General features: G+C 55.9%; 1 protein-coding gene across 1 annotated transcript; it reads right to left on the minus strand.

Moving 5' to 3' along the window:
* Positions 1–5,391: 5,391 nt before the first annotated feature.
* On the minus strand, positions 5,392–17,399 carry MEX3A (mex-3 RNA binding family member A; the record flags this gene model as incomplete). Its single annotated transcript, XM_080634850.1, has 2 exons — positions 5,392–7,723; positions 16,928–17,399. 2 exons carry the CDS (start codon positions 17,397–17,399, stop codon positions 6,618–6,620), a joined length of 1,578 nt encoding a protein of 525 aa, XP_080490976.1. The 3' UTR covers positions 5,392–6,617.
* Between the last annotated feature and the right edge of the window lie 3,801 nt (positions 17,400–21,200).

Consider the following 21,200-nt stretch of genomic DNA (forward strand, 5'->3'; position numbering starts at 1 on the left):
CATCCCTGGAATCCTCTGGCTTCCTCCAAGGAGCTGTTTTATCCCTGGCTCCCTGCACCCTGCTGCGAACTGGACCAAGGGCAACACTCGTCCCTGGCTCCCGGGGGGCAGGATCGGGCCCGTGGTGCTGGCTGGAAGAACACAAGCTTTGCTTCCCAGCGCCCAAGGAAACCACGGCGGGAGCAACCCTTCCCTAAGGAAACCCAGCGGGAGCAACCCATCCCCATGCAGCACTGGGTCAAAGCCGGACCCTGGGCAGTGGGCGATGCTCCCAGCGAGGCCGGGGCTGGATGGGGCTCACTGGGAGCAAACTGGGAGCAAACTGGGGCTCACTGGGGCCACGCTGTCCCCAAGCCCCCCAAGCCTAAAGAGCTTCAGCCGAGCCCACAAAGCCCCTTGAGCCCTTGCAAAGGGATTCACAGACAGAGCAAGCCCAAGGCCGGGGCCCCGAGATTCCTCTTTTTCTCCTATTTCTCGAGTTTTTAATCACCATTTTTAGCTTGTTTTCTCCTTGCATTCATTACCTTCCGTTTCAATACATCCGACTGCGTTAATGTCTCGTTTCTGGAAAGGGCTTATCTGCACCATGACTATCACCTTGTACATACACACACGCACACACAAAAAGAGGAAACATATATTAAAAACACTTTGTAAGCAATACTCTGATACAAATGTATTTTTTTTCACCTACATATATTCTAAACCTTCTAAACTTTTAAGGATCACTTTATCATAAAATAAAATATCCTTTTGTTTTTTCTTTTTTTTTTCCTTATAATAAATTACCTAATAAAAAGTATTTGTATTAGCCCAGTTCCTTGCTACATTTACACGTAATAAATGCATTTATTAAAATAGAATATTAAATTATAAAGAAATGTTCTAATTTTAAAATCTTTTTTTTTTATTATTATTTTTTTTTTTTACTTTTTTTTCACTTTTTTCCCCCTCCTCTCTCTCTCTCTCTTTAAAAAACACCAGTAAAATGCATCAAAATAAACCCTTCAGCTCGCAAAGGAACAGGGTGGAGCAGTGATTTCCGAGGTTCGCAGTATTAACAGTCTGAGCCTTGGTATGGATGGAGATTATTCATTAGGTTTCTTCTTTTTTTTATATAAGAAAGAAAGAAAAGAGAAAAGAAGAAAAAAAATAATAGCTATTCCCTCCAGCTGAAAAATACTTTAGCAAATGGGAGTTAGGACAAGGTATTTTTATAGGATCTCCTCATTAAATATAAATCCAATTTTGGTTCTTTTTTGCTTCTCTTTTGTTCTGCATTATAATACACGCTACTCTCTATATAATTTCTGTCCATGAGGATGGCATCACAGCACGAGCATCCTTTTCCCTCTCTGCTTTCCCTTTGTTACCTGTTGTCACCCTCTCCCCCGCACCATCCCTTCGCCACGCATCCCTGGCCCCACCGTGGTGCCCTGCCAACACCAGCCTAGGACACAGCAGCTTTGGGCATCACCTCCCCGGCCCCCAGCACCCTGGGACCAGGGATGCTCCCGCAGCCCCAACACCACCTCGGCTCCGCATCCACAAGGAAAAGGCTGCAGGATGAGTCCCCCATGGAGCAAAGCACCGGAGCCCCCGCTCCTTGCTTTTGGTGCAGGCAAAGCACACGCGCGCATCCCAGCGGCATCCGGCACCAAGTGAGCCCCATTCCCGAGGTCCACTCCATCCCCCTGGATGAGCCTCATCCTGCCTGCACCTGGAAGCCTCCTGCTAACAGCTCAGCACCTTCCAACACCGTTACCCCCTGGGTTTTGAGGACCTGACGCAGGACGAGTGCCCAGAGCATCCCACTGCACATGGCAAGTCCCAGTCGGGTCCCCATCCCCACACTGGCTCCACCATTCCCACTAGATGGAAGCACTCCATGAGGGGAAACCAGCAGCATCCACTTGCATTGGGCCACCCATGAGGTCCCATCCTGCACATGCTTCGCTTGGCCACTGCCAGGAGCCCCCCCACTTTGGTGGGCTCCTCGGTAGCCATAAAGTGAAGCCTTAAGGATGGGGTCTTGAGGACCAGGCTCCCTGCAAGAGCTTTGCTGCTCCTAAACCCAAGGGAGGAAGAGTTGGGTTGGCTTGGGAAGACCTGGACAGCATTCCTCTGCCTCCCTGGGCACAGCGATGGTGCCACACAGCACCCCAAATGGGTTACCCAGCACCCTGGGAGGGATGCTGAGGGCAGGTGAAGCTAGCGAGGTTCAGCCTAGCTGGTTTATAGTGCTGCGCCTACGGCAAGGAGCATCCCTGCGGGATGGGAGGAAAGAGGAAAGCAGGGAATGCCACTCGGCCCCTGGTGCAGAGCAGGGCAGGGTGCCAGGAGGAGGGCTCAGTCTTTAGTTAACTTGAGTTATTGCTGGTGAATTGGACCAACAAGCCAGTTTTAGTCACCTATCAAGGAAGATACAAGTCAGAGCAAATAGTTAAGGTCATGGGCATTTTTCTTGTTTTTTATTGATTTTTCTTTTTTAAGCTTTTTTTTTTTTCCCCTTTTTTTTTCTTCTTTTTTTGCCTTTTTTTTTTTTTTTCCCAATATATATACATATATTTAAAAAGAGAGAGAAAACCAACAACAAAAAAAAAATAGGTATGCAAATTCTGTTGTTTCAGCCCCGCAACCGGGCTCCTCATGGATGGACGGCAACAGCACCCGGGGCTGCAGGGCCCCCCCTGCACTGCCCCAGCCCCCGGGGCAGCCCCATTCTCAGGCCGGAGGTAGCTCTCGGTGCGTTTTACAGCGCCTGGTTTTGCTTTCTTCCCAAGTTGCTACATCAAACTATGGAGTGGGGATGAGGTGCGGGATGGGGAAAGGGAGAACTCAAAAGGAAACGGGGGCCGAAACACTTTTCTATTCGTTTTTAAACTAGAACTGCTACATCAAGCTTTCTTTTAATATATATGTATATGTATATATATATGTGTATATATATATATATATATAAAGGTTATTGGAACTGAAGATTTTATTAAAGGCCAACTTGGAGACTCGAGTAGGAACCTTGTCTGCAGAGAGGGGGTCACGGTGCCGCCTGGACCGACGGACGGATAACCCCGCTCCGGTTCCCATCAAGCATGGACGTTTGTTTGGGTCAGAATTCCTTCTTTTTTTTTTCGTTTGGGTTTTGTTGGTTTTTTTTTTTACTTCTTTTTTTGTGGTTTTTCCTTTTTTTTTTCTTTCTTTTTTCTTAAAAAGACCTCTTTTTTTTGTTTTTTTTTTTTTTTCCTCATTTTCTCTAACATTTTTCAGCATGCAGGAGGCTTTTACATCGCTTTCGCTTCTTAAGGTAAGGAAGGAGATAATGGGAGCGGCCTCCCTCTTCCCTCCCCTTCCCACTCCTTAGGGTCAGTGCTAGAATAGGTCCCCCCCCACCCCAGGTCCCCACCACGGGTGTCTCCTTCCCTCCCCGCCCCGCTCCCCCCCCACCTCTTCATAACCTGGCAATCAAAGAAAGACATTGATTAAAACTTGCTCACATCATTACCACGAACAGACTTCACTCAGCCAAGAACGACTATAGCCACTCAACTAACACATCGGCCCGGGGGGGAAGCAATTCCCAATGCGATTCCCAGCTCAATCCCCTCCATCCCCAACACCAACGCTCCCGAACGCCCCTTTCCAAGGGTGGTTGGACCCCCCCCACCCCGCATCCATCCCTCGCCCTCCCAACCCCAGCTCTTGCCCCAACCACCCTCTCGGCATCAGCGGGAGAATTCTGCACAAGGAACGGTCCAAATCCAACCCTGGGATGGGGGCACAGGACACGGAGGAGGTGGTGTGGCGGGGACGGAAGAGATTTCCACCCGGAGAACAGGAATGTTCCCCCTCTCCCTTCCCCTTCTTTGACTGGGACCAAACCAAAGCCAGATTTTGAAGGAGGACCAGTTTTAGAAAGGATGTGGCCAGAGCTGGCCAGGGCTCGGAAGCCTTTGCTGAGGGGATGGAAGGATGGATGGATGGAGGGATGGATGGATGGATGGATGGAGCGATGGAGCGATGGATGGATGGAGCGATGGAGCGATGGATGGATGGATGGATGGACGGATGGATGGACGGATGGAAAGATGGCTTTTGTGCCCTGGGACAGCACCAGGCCAGGGAGGCTTTGGGAACCCAGCACCCCCAGCCCTCCATCACCCCATGGTACCCACAGCGGCGGGTCCAAGACACGGCGCCTTCCCCCGGGAAGCTCTCCCATCCCGACCTGCTCCCAGTGCAGGGCCGGGAGAACCACACGGCCGGAGATCAGTTAAAGCTTTGGGGAGGAAGCGAGTACAAATTCCACCTGACAGCGTCCCTTTAGCACAGCATCTCTTTGCCTTTTCCTTTCTCCAGAACATCAGCATCCACTCCGGAACCTGGGAATGGCACCCACCCCTCCAGCCACCTCTTGCCCCTAGGTAACCGCTGATGCAACCTGGTGGAGGAGCATCATTTCATGCCCTTCCACCCGTTATCTGAAGACCAAAAGTGGATCTTCCGTGAACACAGAGCATCCCAAGAGGGGCAAGCTCAGTCCACTGGGATGGAGGGAGCAAGCGGCAGCGAACTGGGTGGAAGAGGGGATGTTCCCAGGAATGCCATTACGATGAACAGAAAGTCTCCTGTAACTGAAGGGGAAAAGCAGAACTGCCCAGAACAAGTTGGGGTACTTGTTGGTTCAGTTCTAAACCAGGGTGTGGGATCTGTGAGCAGAAGTCAAGGGGTAGGAAATGGAGAAGCGGTGGTGGTGGGAGACAAATTATATATATATATGATTATATACACATATATATATATATAGGTGCTTGATGAGTTAAGTGCCTATATATATATATACACATATACTTATAGATAGGTATAACCGGTACTCGACAGGTTAATCCAACACACATCTTTACCATCACAGCATTTTGGCATCCAGACACTGGTTGAACAAACCTGATGACGTGAAGGTGCTGGCTTGCAGCTCGCGTGCCTGGGGCACCGAAGCCAGCCTCGAAGCCCATCCTCTCCCCGCTTCCCAAGGCTTTCCAAAAGCATTTCACTGAAACAAAACCAGGAGTCTTGAAAGGATTCAAGGATGTTCAACAAGGCAAATTTTTGGGGTGGTTTGTGGGGGGTTTTTTTTTTGTGTTTCCTTCTGAAAAAAATAGAATCTATAAAAGCGGCCAACCTCAGGAAGATCCAGGCAAAGGCCAGCGGCGAGGTTTTGGTCCATAAAGAAATACTTCTTTCTTCTAGTTTATTCCCCCCCCCCCCCCCGGGTTTTTTTGGGTAACAAAAGGTTTTGGTCCAGTTTAAAAACGATGACAACAAAATCCTCTCGTATAAAGTCGGGGTGGTTCTGGCTTTTTTGCTTCCTGGTGGGATGCACGTTGGGTCCGTGGGGGCTCGTTGCCTGTATTGCATGATCGTCTCTCTTAGGTTTCGGTGTGATATATAATCTCTATGCGTTAAGAAAAGAAAAGCCCAATGTTAGGGGTGTGCACGTTGTGTAGCTGCAGCAGGCATCACTTGGAGAAAAGGGATGGAGAGTGAACTCCGGAACCGGGGAAGTCGATGCTGCACTCCTGCCATGGGTGGGAACTCAGGACTGCGGTTGAAATACCCTGTTAGTGACTCCTGATTCGTCTGAGGAACAAATCCCTGCTCGGATAAGGAAAGGAGAGAACAAAGTTCCAGGCTCCACGGTGGCTCAGAAGAACAAAAGAACTGCTCCGCGCCCGGTGGGATTCCAGGAGGCTCTTCCGAGCCTCCCGCACCGGCGTCACCTTTGATTTCTTCACCTTCTTTTTAAGGATTTTCTTCTTTTTTTTTTGTGGTTTTTTTTTTTCTTTTTTTGTTTGTTTTTTTTTATTATTATTGTCATTTTTGTAGAAAAAAAGGAAAACAATAAAAGTTCTTTAGCTGTTTTGTGGTTTTGTGTTTAAATCTTTGAGGTAATACAGTTGTGCCCTCGTTCTAACAGGTTCCCAGAGGTCGATGGTTTCTTTGCCGTCTCTTCCAAAATCCCTGGCATCCGTTTTCCTTTCTTCCCAGTTGTTCCTTGCCGAGCTCCCAGTTGGGCTGAGACATCCCTGGGGAGGAGGAGAGCAGGGGCTTCACACCAAAGATGAAGAAGGGCCCGCAGGGCCCTCCCCGCATCCCTGCTCCCTTCCCCATCCGATCCCGATGGCCTGGCTTGGTCCATGCCAAGAAGTCCCAATCTCACCACCATAAAGAAACTGAACTGAACCGCTTTGCTTGCGAGATCCGAGTGCGCGCGTCCCGAGAACTTGCTTCCAGAAGACATCTGCAGGCTGGAGCATCGTTTGCCCTTCCCAATTTCTGGCTTTTGCTATTCATTCCCATTTTATTATTCACTTTTTTCTGCTTTAAAAAATAACTTGTAAAATAATTTCTTTTTTCTTTTTTTCTTCTTTCTTCTTTTTCTTTAAATTAATTTATTCTTTCATTCATTCGTTTGTTCTTCGGATGTCATTATTATTATTATTATTATTAGCATTATTATTATTATTATTATTAGCATCATCTTTTTTCTCTCCTGGACCCCCCCCCCCCCAACTCCCTTCCTATCCCCACCCTCCCCAACCCCAATGCCCTGCTCTGTCTCTTTAGGAAAATATCCTAATGGCCTGAGTGGCTGCAGCGTGGCAAACGGGACACTCGGGATCAGTCCTCTCACAGATCCTCACGGCACACTCCATGCAGAAGAGGTTGTGGCCGCACGGCACCAGAGCTGCTGTGACTTCGCTTTCGAAGCACACCATGCACTCGCGGCTGCTGGAGACGGACGTCCGGGCAGCGGTCGTCGTTCCCAGCTTGGAAAACCCTTGGAGAGGTTCCCCCTGTGACCGCCTGGGGAGGCCGGAGAGATTGGGCTCTTGGATGGAGGAGGACGGGGAGCGATGGGAGTTGGGATGGATGGCGCCGGTACTGCTGGACCGCTGCTGCTTGGAGAAGAGCACCGACACCGGGTTGGTGTTCTCCTGCCCAGCCCACATTGGGGCACCCGACTCCGGCACCCCATAATACAGATCTTGCTTGTTCACCCCATAGTTGGGGAAGAGGTAACCGTAATTGAAGTCATTTTGGTCATTCAGCCGTGGCGTCTCATAGACGGGGTCGACGGAGCAGTCGCCGATGCACCCCAGGCTGTTCTGCCTGAAGGTGGACAAGGGCTTGCAGCCCGGTGCCGGCGTATGGACCCGCCAGGCCTCCGAGTAGCGGTTCTCCATGCCGGAATCGGGGCTGCTGGAGAGGAAGTCATTCTCATTGTTGTATTCCAGGATCTTGCCCGTCCTCACCGCGATGTGGGTCTCGATCTCCTCCCGGGCACGCTCCACGTTGCCCGGTGCGCCGGTGATCTCGAACACGGGGTCCCGGTCCCGGCTGGGTGTGATGATGTAGGTGTTGGTCTGCTGCTGGATCCGCTTGATGGTGGCCCCTTTGGGCCCCACCACCAAGCCCACCACGCGGTAGGGCACGCGCACCCGGATGGTGACCTGCCCCGGCAAGGTGGGAGCGCTGCCGAACGTGGTGCCAGCCTTGTTGCGGGAGGCTCGGATCATGGAGAAGTGCTCGGCAGCGGAGATGATCTCCCGCCGGGCCATGGCCACGTCCTCCCGCCGCCCCGTCACCATGAAGACCGGCTCCTCGCCCCGCACGGGGGTCTTGATGTAGGTGTTGGTCTTTGCCCGCAGGGCTTTGATCTTGCAGCCTTTGAGGAGGAGAGAGGAAAGAAGGCAGGAGGTTAGAGATGCCCTCACCACGCAGCCATTCCCCAGCCATGCCCCCTTCACCACCCTGCACCAGGGAGGAGGTGTCTGCCATAGCCCAAACAGCAGAGCTCTTCGTGGGGACTTCTGTGTTCCTGGGGTGAGGCTGGTGTGACCCATTGGGGAGACCAGGCTTGGGGCAGGAGGTAGAAGAGATGCAGCAAGTCAGGCTCCCCAGCTCGGTGGGCAGCAGGACACCAGTGAAGGGGCTGTGTTCTGCCCGTGATTGATGGGCACAGGCTTCTTCCCTGCCGCAGCAACCCGGGGGCTCAGAGCCTTTCCCGAGGTCACTTCCCAAGCCGGTGCTTTTGTGGATCCCTGGTGCCCACCAAGCCTATTCCCCCCGCTGCTTCCAGCTCAAGCATCCTTCTGCTTTCCCAAAAAAGGCAAGAGACTTGCCAGTGTGTTTCGGCTTCCAAAGCCCCTTTATAGAGGGGTTTAGAGCCAGCCGTGCGACTCCAGGTTCCTCGAGGATGCTGTCAAGCATCAAACATCTGTGCTTCTACAGATGTGGCACAGCTCTCTATGAACCACTTCTGGAAAGGCTCCCGCTGACCCCTGTCTCCAACAGCATCTCCTCTGTGAGTACCAGAGATGCTCTGACACCAGCAAGTCTTCCCCAACACACCATGAGCATCCTTGAATGCCAGACGACCCCAAAGGATGCTTCTGCATCCAAGGCATGGAGATTCCTCCGCTCATGGGCTGGAGCATCATTATTTATACAGCTCCTAATAAACACCATCTCTCCCAGCTGGGAGCTTGGGGCTGCCGGGCATGCAACGCTCTCGCCACCACGTAGCATTAGCAAGGACTGAATCCCACATCCTTAGGGATACAAGCGGAGCCTCGTGCCACTCGGGCTGACGGGAACGCCGCGCACGCTACAGCCAATAGTGAGAGCTGCACAAGGCATGCTCCAAGCGTGGAGCTCCCAAACCCCACTGCCCGCCATAGGATCCCGGCACTGGGATGGGACAGGTGCTGGTGCGGGCTCCCGGCGCAAGTCCTAACTCCTTGGAATACTCTCGGAGCCTTGGTGCTCCCTTTGTGGAATGGGAAGCGCTGTCTCCCGCCCGGTGTTCCTGCAGGATTTCCTGGCACGCTCAGCATCGCGATGCTGCTGCACTGAACCCATCTCAAGCCGCTCGTTCCTGGGGAATGGGAATGCTACGTCTGACCCAGAGCTGGGCACATTCCCAAACTCCAACCCGAATCCAGCCCCGGCCAAGCCCGATGCGGCGCACGTGTTACTCCCCACCGACTTCACACCCTGGAGTGTGTTTGCACTGCTTTGTTTAGGGAAGTTCCTAAAGAGCTGGCGTGGAACCGTGGGCATCTACAGCGTGGCATCATTAGCACTTGGGAAACCCAAAGAGCGGCGCTTGACGGTGCTCAGCACGACACAGGCGTGGAACGAAACCACACGGACACCAGCACGGGACAAAGCATCCCGAGGAGGGCAGGATGAAACCTGCAGCTCCAGGGCAGGGTCAGCTCCCCATGGCCCATCCCTGGCAGACATTTCCCTGCCCCACTCCCATGCTGCTCGCTCCAAAGCTGGAGATTCCATCTTAGGCAGATTAACCGAGATGCCACCATTTCCCTAGGGATCTCACCCGAGCGTCGCATGGAAAGAAGGGGGGGTGTTAGCAGCTCACATCCCTATGGAAATGCACCCCAGGCATCACCCCAGGTCGAGGAAAGGATCTCCATGCCCCACATTGTGCCTCCCAGGAGCCAAAGACCTCAGGTAGGCGGTTGCCAGGGCTGGGCTTGGGTTTGCTCTGAGGCACGGGACAATGAGAGCACAGAGGGATCTGAGCCCTGCTCCATAGGGAGCAATCAGGGAGGTCAGGAGAGCGGAGCAGTGACAAAGGACGGGGGCTCCACGCTGGGGACAGATGGGAGGCAACGGTGGCAAGGAATACACACGAATGAGGGCAAACGCAAGCGGTGGGAGGGAGTTAGGGATGGAGGAAAGGGGATGGGAATTGAGGGAGGAGGAGGAGAATGAGGGGTGCAGAGGCAAAGGAGAGACCCCCCCCCAAACAGCAAAAGGGAGATGGGCAAGGAGAGAGCATGGCGAGAGGAGGGAAGGAGGATCTAGAAACGGACAAAAGGACACATGGTGCAGTCGATGGTGTGAGAAGCAGGGGGAGGAGGAGGAGGAGGAGGAGGGAGGGTCTCCGTGCAGGCCTGCAGACAGGAAAGCTTTGCAGAGACAGACGGGGGATCCTGTGCTTAGGAAGTGGAGGGAAGAACCCCCCAGAGGGAAATGAGCCCGAGCCCATCGAGCCCCAGCAGGTTCAGTGGCGCAGATCTGCCCCCAGCAGCTCTGAACCAGAGCAAGGAACAGGCCAAGCCATCAGCGCCGCGACTCCACCAGCTCCCCAGAGAGCTGCACTGATTTACGCCGGTTACATCAGCCTGGCTCAAATCTGACTTCCCCACCCCGTGCTCCCAGCCCACCCCATCCCAACCCTGCCCTTGCCCCACGCAACTGAGCTGTCTTTGCCATCGTGCCACTTGTGACCGCACAGCCAGCTCAGGATGAGGCCCTTCCTACCCCGGCCAGCTGAGGAGCATGGTCCTGAGGGCTTTGGTCACATCAAAGTTGGCCTGCGGGGTGGGTTCTTTGGAATGAAAGGCTTCCTTCCTGGGTAACTGCCATCTGAATACAACACGGAACAAACAGCTTGACTCGGTGGGTTATCAAAAGGGGAGAGCTGCTTCGGAGGTGCTGTTAAAAACGTACAACCAAGAGGAGGAAAGGACCTGGAGAAACTCTGCTACCACCTAACTTTGCTGTCGTGCTCTGCTCTTTAAGGCAGCATGCAGACAGCAGCTAATTGATCCCTGGCAGGCTCCTGCTGCCTAGGTTGTTACATAGGGGAGAGTATTAAGCCCTTTCTTCCTGGGTTTCCATCACCTCGCTCCCATTCTGCTGGGCTTTGCCAACAACACAGGTCCCAAAGCATTGGGAAAGGGGAGTTGTATGATTGTTTCCTCCCTCCCACCATCCCTTTTGCTTTGTAACTTCAGTCAGCTGATTGCCAATTGACTCCAAGTGAATGTGGTTGCAAATGACCCCGGTCAGGCACAAATGCTAAGGGAGAGGAACAAACCCTTGAGGACAGTGGAGCCTCCAGCACCCAGACCAGTTTCTAATTGGGGTTAACCCCCAGAGCGGCTCGCTCTGTCTAAAACCTAAGTACATCGAGTCTACTCACTGTCCACCTGGGGATGGGGGATCAGGGGGAGATTGGGATGCACAGACCCTAAAGAGGCCTTTAAGAGCCTGATCCATCTGTCCAGCTCCTGAGGGCAACCAGGGGGTAGGATGCATCCGATCTGACTCTGCATGAGCCCATCCCAAATCTTTTCTTGCACAGCGTGGCTCCCATGGGACCTCCCCGTGGCAGCAGGGAAAGGGCGGAGCGGCACACGGGATGCAGGGGATGGATGCTGCACCGTGCCAGCAGCCGCATCTCTGGAGCTCACAGGATCCCACGCTGGTTTGATGTGGAAAGGACCCTAAAGCTCATCCAAAGCCAGGGGCAGAGACACCTTTCATTAGAGCAGGATGCTCCAAGCCCCTGTGTCCAACCTGGCCTTGAACACTGCCAGGGATGGGGCAGCCACAGCTTCTCTGGGCACCCTGTGCCAGCGCCTCAGCACCCTCACAGGAAGAGCCTGGGATCACCCCTCTTTCAGTGTAAACCCATTGTTCCATTGAGTATTGCCCTCCAGCATAAATTCAGAGTTCAACCTCCTGACAACCTTCCCTTTTCCTGCTGCTAGAAGGCCAGATCCTGCACAGGTACACGCTGGTGCAGGCTGGCACAGCTCAGGAAGCTTCACCTACAACCATCAGAGGTGCTGGACCAGCTTCCAGCATGCAGCCAAAGACCCAGCCCCGAGGTGGGTTCTTATTGTGTTTCATTGTGGTTTGATAAATCACAGCACCCCAAATCACTGCACGTCCTTATTTCCACCAGGCTGGAAATGACCTCTACAGACAAATGGATTTTAGCCCTCTTCCCATTTATACTGAGGCACTTTTCCACCGAGCTGCTCTAAATTACACCTGCAAATACCCCACTTGAGGACATTTTGCCACTGATGCTGTGGTAGAAAAGAGCTTAAGGGCAAATGAGAACTTGGGGTTGGGTTTGCTTGGGGGTTATAGTCATGAAATTAAAGAGGGCCATAAAATCAACAACCCTCAAATATCCCTGCTAAGGTGGGGCACTCATTTCCCAGTTAAGATGAAAGCTGTGTTAAAAGACAAGCACACAAAGAACATCACAACTAAACCCTCCTGCCTATCTGTGGGGTAAGGTTTCTGCTGCATTGAAAGCGGTGTCAACCCCCCTACACGCGCACCCCAATGTGCACAGAAGGGCCACAACCAACCAACCAAACCCCTTTGCACTGGGGTTTTATTGTCCCGACGATGCAAGTTGTGTTTACAAGAAGGGGAAAACCACCCCAACACAAATAAGCAGCCGCCTCCTTTCAGCGCAGGGATTTTCTGCCTTTTCCCAGAGGGATGAAAGTTGTTTGTGGAGGAGGGGGTGGGAAATAAAGGGATGGGGGGGGGGGGGAACAAGAAAGGAAAAGCACCAGCTCCGATGCCACGGACAATCGCTGCCTTGTTTGTGCTGCAGGAAAGTTGGGAGCTCGGGGCTGGAAGCAACCGGCAACGGCATCGCATCGAGGTGGGTGTGCCCGCGGCCCCCGGCACGATCCCGATCCCGATCCATAGGGAAAGCAGGACAAGGCGCAGGGAAAGGGGGGCACGGCCACGCTGCGGGAGCAGGGGGCTGCCAGACAAAGGCAGGAGGACCGCGGCCCCCCCCCCCCCCCCCGGGCTCTCCCACTGCCCCAGATTCCCGGCGCTGCGGCGCGGTTCACTCGGTCACCGCGGCATCCAGCAGCCGGATCGGATGCGCGGAGCCTCTCTGTGTCTGTGTCTCTGTGTGTGCGTGTGTCTCTCCCTAGAAAATTCCCTTTGTCTCTCTCCCAGACCCGTTTTCTCCTCCCACCTCCAGTTCAAACCACACAAAGTCAATCCCGGGCGGCACTTTTTTCCCTGGTGGAAATCCAGATGGATTCTCATTAACACTTCCCAACAAGCTGCCGCCCGACTGCAATTCCTCGCTCCCTTTAAGGCCCGGCTCAAGCTGCACAAGGAGGTTGGTCCTCAGGCCCCAGCAGACCTTTAGCTCCCAGATTTACTCGGAGCAAGCAGGCGACAGGATCTGACCCCCGCGCTGCTTCTCGGATGCTGCACATCCACCTCCTCCACATGGTGGGTGGGGGAGCTGCAAGCATCAGACTTCCTCAATGGAAAAGGCTTCCTTGGACTATTTTTAAATGCTGAGAGCGTTCGAGCATGTTTGGAGCTACACAAAGAGCCCAATCACCTGGGGTGCGTGGGGCCTCTTGGTATTTGACTTCACCTTGCAAAGCAAGAGCAATTTACGCTAAGCTCCTCTCTCACATCATCTCACGCCTGGTGACAACAGGCTAGTTAGAGCAGGCTGGGAGAGGCTTCATCAAAGGCTGCCTCTGGGCACAGGTGACAAAGGATGCTACTACTGGGGATGAGAGTAAAGATGCTCTTACAGGGAAGGTACCTGCTGGGAACAGCTCGCACCGCTCGCTCCGCACAGCAAGCAAGCCAAGCTGACCCCATACCACGCACAAAGAACATGAGCACATCACCCTAACTACAATACCTGGCCCTAAGCGTGCCCCACTTCCAGCCCAGTTGGTCACCGGGAGCAGATTAACACGGGCAGAGAAGTCCCACACGTGTGTTCATGGGGCTGTACCTGCCCACAGTGACTTCCAGGGGAGAACACGGGCATCTCGGTGGCTGGGGAGCTCTGCCCTTTCCCAAGCTCCCACTTGGAAGCACGACACCTTTATACACTTCCCGCTCTTCCCATCTGAATTCACACCCTTGGCTCTGCAAGCACCTTCTCCTCCTGTGCAGGTCCCCATCATCGCCTCCAGAATCAGCCGCAAACACCTCAGGGCTTGGTTCCTGACAACAGGAACACCCCAGGAAGGGCGTTGTTCCCTTGGGAAGAGCTGGTGGGTGAAACACAAGAGCCACCAAACCCCCAAACGCAGGCCCGGAGCAGCTCCAGAACCAGGGAGCACCGCACGCACCACGGCACGTGCCAGGAGGTTCGGCCTCCCAAGGTCAGCAGGGATGGAGCTGCAGGGAAGCAGGGAATGCTCAGCAGGAGCCAGGATGCGGGTGGAGGCATCCCTGCTCCTCACCATAGCAGCGACAAGGGCACGCATGGAGGTCATGGCTCCACTTCCAGCCGGGGAAGGGAAGCCATTGCCAACCGTGGCCAGGGACAGAGGGGAAGAGGTCATAAACATCAGTCCAAGGGGTTGTTAACGCCTTTATCCCTTCATCCTTCCCTTTCCAGCTTCCTCCCCTTCAAGCTGCAAAGCAGCCCTTGGCACATCCCGCATCCTGCCAGCACCCAGCCCTCAGACACCAGTGCCTGCTCGGCCAGAGTCCCCCTTTCCCATCATCCCGGGTCTCATCCCAGCCGGTGCCCATCCCGCACGGAAAGCGACGGCGCCGCTGCGGAAGCGCTGCTGGAATGGAGCGCACAAACTCCAGCGAAGCTCCCGCACGCGATTGGCTCCGCGAGGGCACGTTCCCAGTTCCCAGGGAAAGCAGGGAGCTGCCAAGCACGGGGTTTAGCTCCCGCAGCATCTCCAGGTGGAAGTGGAGCCACCCCCTCCGCCACAATGGAGCCGCTTCCAAGCGTTCCCATCCGAATCTATGGGGCTTTGGGCCTTGTTTATACTCCGGTGCCTTTACACTCTCCTGGCAAAGTGGAGGGAGGTGGAAACCCCATTGCCAGAGGCATGGAAAAGGGCCCCCGTGCCCAGATCCGGGCCTCTTAAATCCATACATGTCAGAAGGTGCACTTCCAAAGATGGGAGACGGCAGTTGAAGATAACAGGAAGGAACGGTGTGCTTCCTCACACCACAGAATATGAAGTTAAAGGAACTCAAGCCTGTTACCTATTAAAAGCCCTGAAATCATTTTTATTCCACTATTACTTCTTTTCCCCTTCTTTTTCCCAAATTATCCACGCCCCTATTCACAAATACCCAGCACTCCCCCAATTCCTTAGAAAACCACGAGCAGTACAACCAAGGAGGTGGCAATGTGCACCTTTTGGGGTCCCTCCCCGAAATTCCTGGTTAGGCATCCATGCGAGCACAGGATTCATCCCCCCAGGGTGCCCTGCACCCAGCTCCATCGGGGAGCAGACCCTCAGGATCCAGCTTTCCACACAAGAATGAGACCCAGGGGACATTCCTATAGGCCTTTAGTGTGGATCACAATCTCTGCTGGAGCAAAGTGCCATGGGCAACCTGGTTCCTACCAGCGCAGATCCATCCCATCCACCCCAGTGCAGGGCTTCTACCGCCCTTGCCACTAACGAATGGAGCCCATTCTGCCCCACTGACATCCCCCAATTCCCAGATGTGGGAAAACCCTCACACACGCACTAAAAATGGTGGAAAACAACCCAGGTCTCCACACTCCTCTCCATCAGTGTGGGCACAGCAGGCGCGTCGCTGCGTCCGGAACACATCCAAACACACCCCCTTTGCGGGAGTCTGGGGCAGGAGGGAGATCCAGGAGGAAACCAGCCCGGGCTCCTCCTGCACCGTCTGTTTTCCCTGGATTCTGCCTGCCGAATCCTCTCTCTTTCCTAACTTTATTAAACAAAGGGGGCCTGATTCTCCACGGCCTCGCAGAGTTGGTGCAAAGCCCCAGCGCTTCTGCCTGTGCTCAGGGCAGCATCAAGGGGAGGAGCAGGTCCAGGCAGGATCTTCTCAGCCTTCCCCCCATCTCCAGCCCCATCTCCAGCTCCCCAGGGCCACGATCCCAGAGTGTCCAACGGGGGACATCCCTGCCCGCTCCCCATCGCAGCGTGGGGACCAGCCACCAGCTTCACCGGTGGGAATGAGCAGGGCCACCATTGTTCCCATAACCCGCTCCGATGTAGGGATGCTGAGCCATTAACCCCCAGCCATTAGCTACTAGTGCCCCATTGCACAGCCCAAGCTGGGAGCAATGGCCCCAAGCAGCCCCCCACTATGTCAGGCAGCAAACCCCCTGCCCAGGCCATTCCCACTCCCAACCCAAGAGGAAGCTTTGGAGCCGCAGTCTCTGCCCCTCACACTTCCAGAGCATCAAGTTACTTGTGTAGAGAAAGAAGAAGGAGGAAACCCCCCCACTTCACCACACTGGCATTGTTTTCCCCTTTATAAGCGACACAAAACTTCTCTCACCAGCCCCATGGTCTAATCCTGCTTAATGGAGCTGTTCCCCCCCCCCTTTTTCCCCGCACACTCGGGAGCCCGGAGCCGTGGGGGTGGGCGAGGGGTGACTTAAGAGTGGGTGTGGTGTGTATATATATATATATATATATAATTATTTCTTTAAGCCCTCCTCCATTCCACCTCGCTCCCAACAGAGCCGGGAGGAGAACAAAAGCATCCCTGTCGCGGAGCGTGCCCAGCGGCAGGGCCGGGCGTGGGGCTCCCCGGGTGCCTGCCCTGAGGGTTGCCCGTCCCGGTCCCATTCCCGTCGGAGCACTTCCAACTTCCAACGTCCCGGTCCCGTTCCCGGTGCCGCTTGGCGCGGCGCGGCCCGGGCCCGCCACACCCCCGCCCCGCCGAGCCCAACAAAGGGGATTTTCCTCCCCGACAGCGCCGAGCGCGACCGGGAATCGGGGCGGGTTCATGCTCAAACCCCAACCGGGCTCCGTGTCCCGGGTGTGTCCCCCCCCCCTCCCTGCTTTTATTCCCTGGGTTAAGGAGGGAGGCGGAGAGCGCGGTCCGGGAACGGCTCTTTGGCAGCACCGGAGCAGCGGCGGGCTCGGGGCTCCGGTGCAACCGGACAGACCCCTCGCAGACATCCCTCATTCCTCCATCCCTCCCCTCTCCCCATCCTCCCGCTTTGTCCCCGGTAGGGCTGAGCCGGCCCGAACAATGGCAGAGCGGGCGGAGCGGCGGGGGGCAGCGGCGGGGGGCAGCGGGAAGGGGAAGGGAAAGCGGGGCTCCGGTTCCCCGGTGCTCTCACCTTGCCGGCCCACGATCTCGGCCACGTGCTCGGAGCTGGGCACCGGGACGCACTCGGTGGTGTTGGAGCTGCTCTTGAGCCGCAGCTCGGCCTCCTTGTACAAGGCGCACAACTTGGGTTCCGCCGCCCCGGCGCTTGGAGCCGCCGAGCCCTTCGGGGCCGACGGCGGCGGTGGCGGCGGTGGAGGCGGCGGCTGCTGCTGCGGCGGCGGCGGCGGCGGCGGGGGCTGCTGCGGCGGCGGCGGCGGCGGGTTATTGTTGTTGTTGTTGCTGTCCTCCACCAGCACCACGGCGGAGGAGGAGGAGGAGGAGGAAGGCTCGCCTAGCCCCAGCAGGCAGAGCTGGTCCAGGGCGAGCTGCAGCGCCCGGTCATCCTCCAGCAGCGCTCTGTCTTTGCCGCTCCCACCGAAACAGCCTAAATCGCCGAAACCCCCGTTCCTTTCCATTATCCCTGGTACTACCAGGCTAGGCATGGCTAACAAAGACTTGAGAGGGGGTTGGGTGGTGGTGGTTGGTTGGGAAGGGGGGGGGGGGGTGTGAGAGCGAGAGGAGGGGAGTGGGGGGGGGGACACACAAAGAGCTCGGGAGGGAGAAGGGGGGAAAAAAAAGGCAGAGGGAGAGAACCAGAGAGAGAAAAGGACCCTCCGCCCACCTCCCCCCGCCTGGCCAAGCCCCTTTCTCTCTGTAACCCGAGCTCCTCGCACAGGCACTTCCAGCCCGCCGGGGTCCCCCCGCTGCCGCCGCCGCCGCCGCCGCCTCCTCCGCCTCCGGGTCCCGGCCGCCGGCGGGCTCGGAGCGCCGAGGGGCGCGGAGCCCCGCGGGGGGAAAACTCTTTTGTTTGAAGGCGCTGGGCGCAGCGGAGCCGGCCCCGGCCCGCGGCCTGATGGGGGATGTAGTCCCGCGGCAGCGGCACCCCCGGCGCGCACGGCACCGGGCACCGAGCGGGGATGCGATGGGACACGGGTGGAGGGGTCCCATTGTGCGATGGGCGAAGGGGTGCGCAGGGACCAGCCGTGCCGTGGGGTGAAGGGGATACAGGGCACCTGCTGTCACATGGGTGGAGGACCAAGGGGGGGCATTGAGGGTCCCCCCCGTGTGTACCCCGGACATGGAGGGGCCGCCAGTGAAGGGGGGGTGCGTGGGGAGCCAACAGCATCCACCCGGGTACAGAGGACGGAAGGGGTCTGAGTGGGGACCTGCTGTGAGCACCCCAGCATGGAGAGGGGCTGCATGGGGACAAGTCAGTGGGCACCCCATAAGGAGGCTCCATGTGGGGACCTGCCACTGCCCACCCCGCGTGCGAGCTGTGGAGAAATCAGGGGTTGGGAGCATGGAGATCCACTGGGATATTGGGGACCCTTGGGAGAAGGGCAGGGACACCCCACGGTGGCCATAGGCTGGGAGCTGTGGGGTGAACGGGTGTGGAGAAGGGTGCTGGGCATGATGGGGCAGGTCCTGAAGGACACGGAGCTCACTGGCTTCATGGGGGACACAGCGTTTGGGTCCTCCTCATTCATGGGGGCTTCAGCCTTGTGATGGGAAGACCCCAACCAAACCCCCAAGCACGTGAGGGCCAAAACCTCGTGTCCAGCAGCACCAGGAATCACGGGAAGGGCGGAGAAAGGGGAACCCCAGCACCCCGAGGCCTTGCAGTGGGAGCAGCTCAGCCTGCCCTTGGCTCCCTGCCCCAGTAAAGCCCCCTCTGCAAACTGGGAACGCTGGGGGAGAGCCGCGGGACAGCCCCGCTCCCCCGCCTGCCTTTTCTCATTGAAATGAGGAGCTTTTTAGCGCGGAGGGAAGCATTGAAAAGAGCTTCCCAGCTCCCCGCCAGCGAGGCTGGGCTCAGCGGGTGTGAGCGGAGCCTTTCTCCCCTCTTCCCCTTTCTTCCCTTTGAATCAAACCAGATGTCTCTGCCATGAAATGCGATTGAAGGAGCTTACACTGGGGAGAGACAATGCAGAGAGACGCGAGGCTCCCACCGAGCCCCATCGCTGCGGCTCGTTCAGAGGCCACGGCTGCGGCGCTGCCTGGGGAAGGGGGTGCCGGTGATGCCTTGTCACCCCCCTCCACTCTATTCCCTATGATTCCCTCTCTCTGCCTCCCAGTTCCCTGCAGCGAAGGTTCCTCTCTCTTTTTCCCTCCCCTTTCTGGGTCTACGAGCAGAAGAATCTCAGCTTGCAGATGAACTAAGCAGATGGGGCACCCAGCGCAAGGAAATGTCTCATGCACTGACTCAGACGGTAAGGTGTTGCTGGAGCTTTCCCTGCAACTTTGCCCAGGCGCTTTGGGAATGGGAATTCTGCTTGCCTTTCGGTCTGGCAGCCAAGTCGGGGCGATGCTGGGGCACTGCTGGGGTTGGGGGTGGCAGGTCCGTGGTGGAGCTGCTGATGGGGGGTTCAATGGCTTCAATGACTCGGGTGTTTGTTCTTTTAACCCCTGCGTGGGGATGGGGCTTGTGGAAGTCCGGCACTTTGGGATGTTTTCCTTAGTCCAAAGTGGTGTCTGGGTTGTGATGGATCGCGGCTCTGTGTGCACAGACACACATGGAGGTGCACGGGCAATTCCGTGTGTGTTTAATACGTGTGGGTGTTCATACATGCGCTGCCTCTTGCACACGCTTAAATCCATGTCAAAAGATGGTGTGTATCCATGGAAGCGCGTGTGTTCCAGGCGTGTGTCATGGAATCATGGAATGGGTTGGGTTGGAAGGGACCTTAAAGCTCATTGAATACACATCTATGTGCTGGTGTGTTCCTGCGTGCATCCGCGTGCAGGACACGCGTGCTACGTGTAGTGGTGGTGTTGGGAAGCCCTCTTGTTTTGTCCTGTGAATGATAGACCAGCATTCCCATCTGTCCCAGTTTGGGCTCATCCTTTGCAGGCAATAAAGATGCTCCGGAGGGATCACTGTGGGGAGATGCTTCTGCTTCCAAGCTTCATTGTCAGTTGTGTCCCGGAGCTTTCCATAAAGTGAAAGGAAAAGGAAAGGGCAAAACAGGAGCTCCAGCTCCGAGCTCTCAAATGGGCCCCAAACCCATCAACCCAACTGCAAGGCTTGTGTTGGGGTCCATGTCCATCCGCCTCCTCCGAGGGATCTCACTGGGGCTCCATCACTTCACTTCCTCAAGCCTGAACATTCCCATATCCACATGAATCACAGAGCTGGGAATTTCAGGCAAACAGGAATGCTCCGAGGATAATGGCAAGAGTTGGCAACAGGGGCAATGACTAATCCTGATGGGTCCCTGATAGCAACGTGTCTCGCTTCGTACTCTATTTTGGGGGTGTATTTGGGCTCCAACCCAGACTTTGATCCTCCTCATGGTGCTGCAACAGCTTCGGAATGATCTTCCCTCCCGTCTGGCATTGCTGCCCTGTGGGGAAGCTGCATTTCCCTGGTGATCCAGGTTAAAGTTAGCGCTGCAGGTGGCTGGCATTGCCTGGATGAGCTGGAGCCAACCACTGGGGCTCCTCTCACGGGACTGGAATGTTTGCAGCTCCCTGGATGGGGGTGGAAAAGGCTCTTTCCTGGTGCCAGGCGCTGGGGTTGGATTGGGAACCCGGATACCCCGGTTGCGGCTGGAGGCTGTGCATGGCTCCATCCCCTCCGCACCCAGCCCTGGCCAAGCTTTTGGCACCAGCACAGCGTTGAAAAGCTGCTCTTTCCAAGGGGTTGGAAATCCACAGCCCTGGATGAGGGAGGGAAAAAGGGGGGGGGGGGGGGGAAAGAGGGATTAATTAAAACCAGGGACGCCGGAAGCTCTGCCAAGAGGAGAGGTTGGGATCATGTAGCAGCATCACGTGCTCCTCACCCCTTTCCTAGGCAAGAGCTTGCAGAACGATCAAAGAAAGGGAGAAACTGCAAACTGGGCCTGATGCCAGAGCCAGGGGAGGGGTGTTTGGGCAATGGGAAGCCCTAAAGCTGCCCCTGACTGTCCTTCGGCTGAGCACTGACTCGCATTCACCATCGAGAGCAAAGAGACTTCCTTTGCTCTTTCTAGGTTCACTTCCAGCCCTAATGAGCTTTCGAGGTTCATTTGTGCCATTGATGCAAAGCGAAGTTGGGCACTTCCCAGGCCTGCATCCCTCCTCCCATGGAAGCACCCGAGCTATTGGTCAGGCAGCCCTGCTCTAATGCTGGGTGAGCATCCCCATTTCATCACAGAGTCAGAGGATCACAGGATCCCATCCTGCTTTGTGTTGGAAAGGACCTCAAAGCAGGGACCCCTTCCACTAGAGCCGGTTGCTCCAAGCCCCATCCAACCTGGCCTTGA

Source organism: Psittacula echo (assembly GCF_963264785.1).
Source record: "Psittacula echo genome assembly, chromosome: 26".
NCBI classification, from domain to species: Eukaryota; Metazoa; Chordata; class Aves; order Psittaciformes; family Psittacidae; genus Psittacula; species Psittacula echo.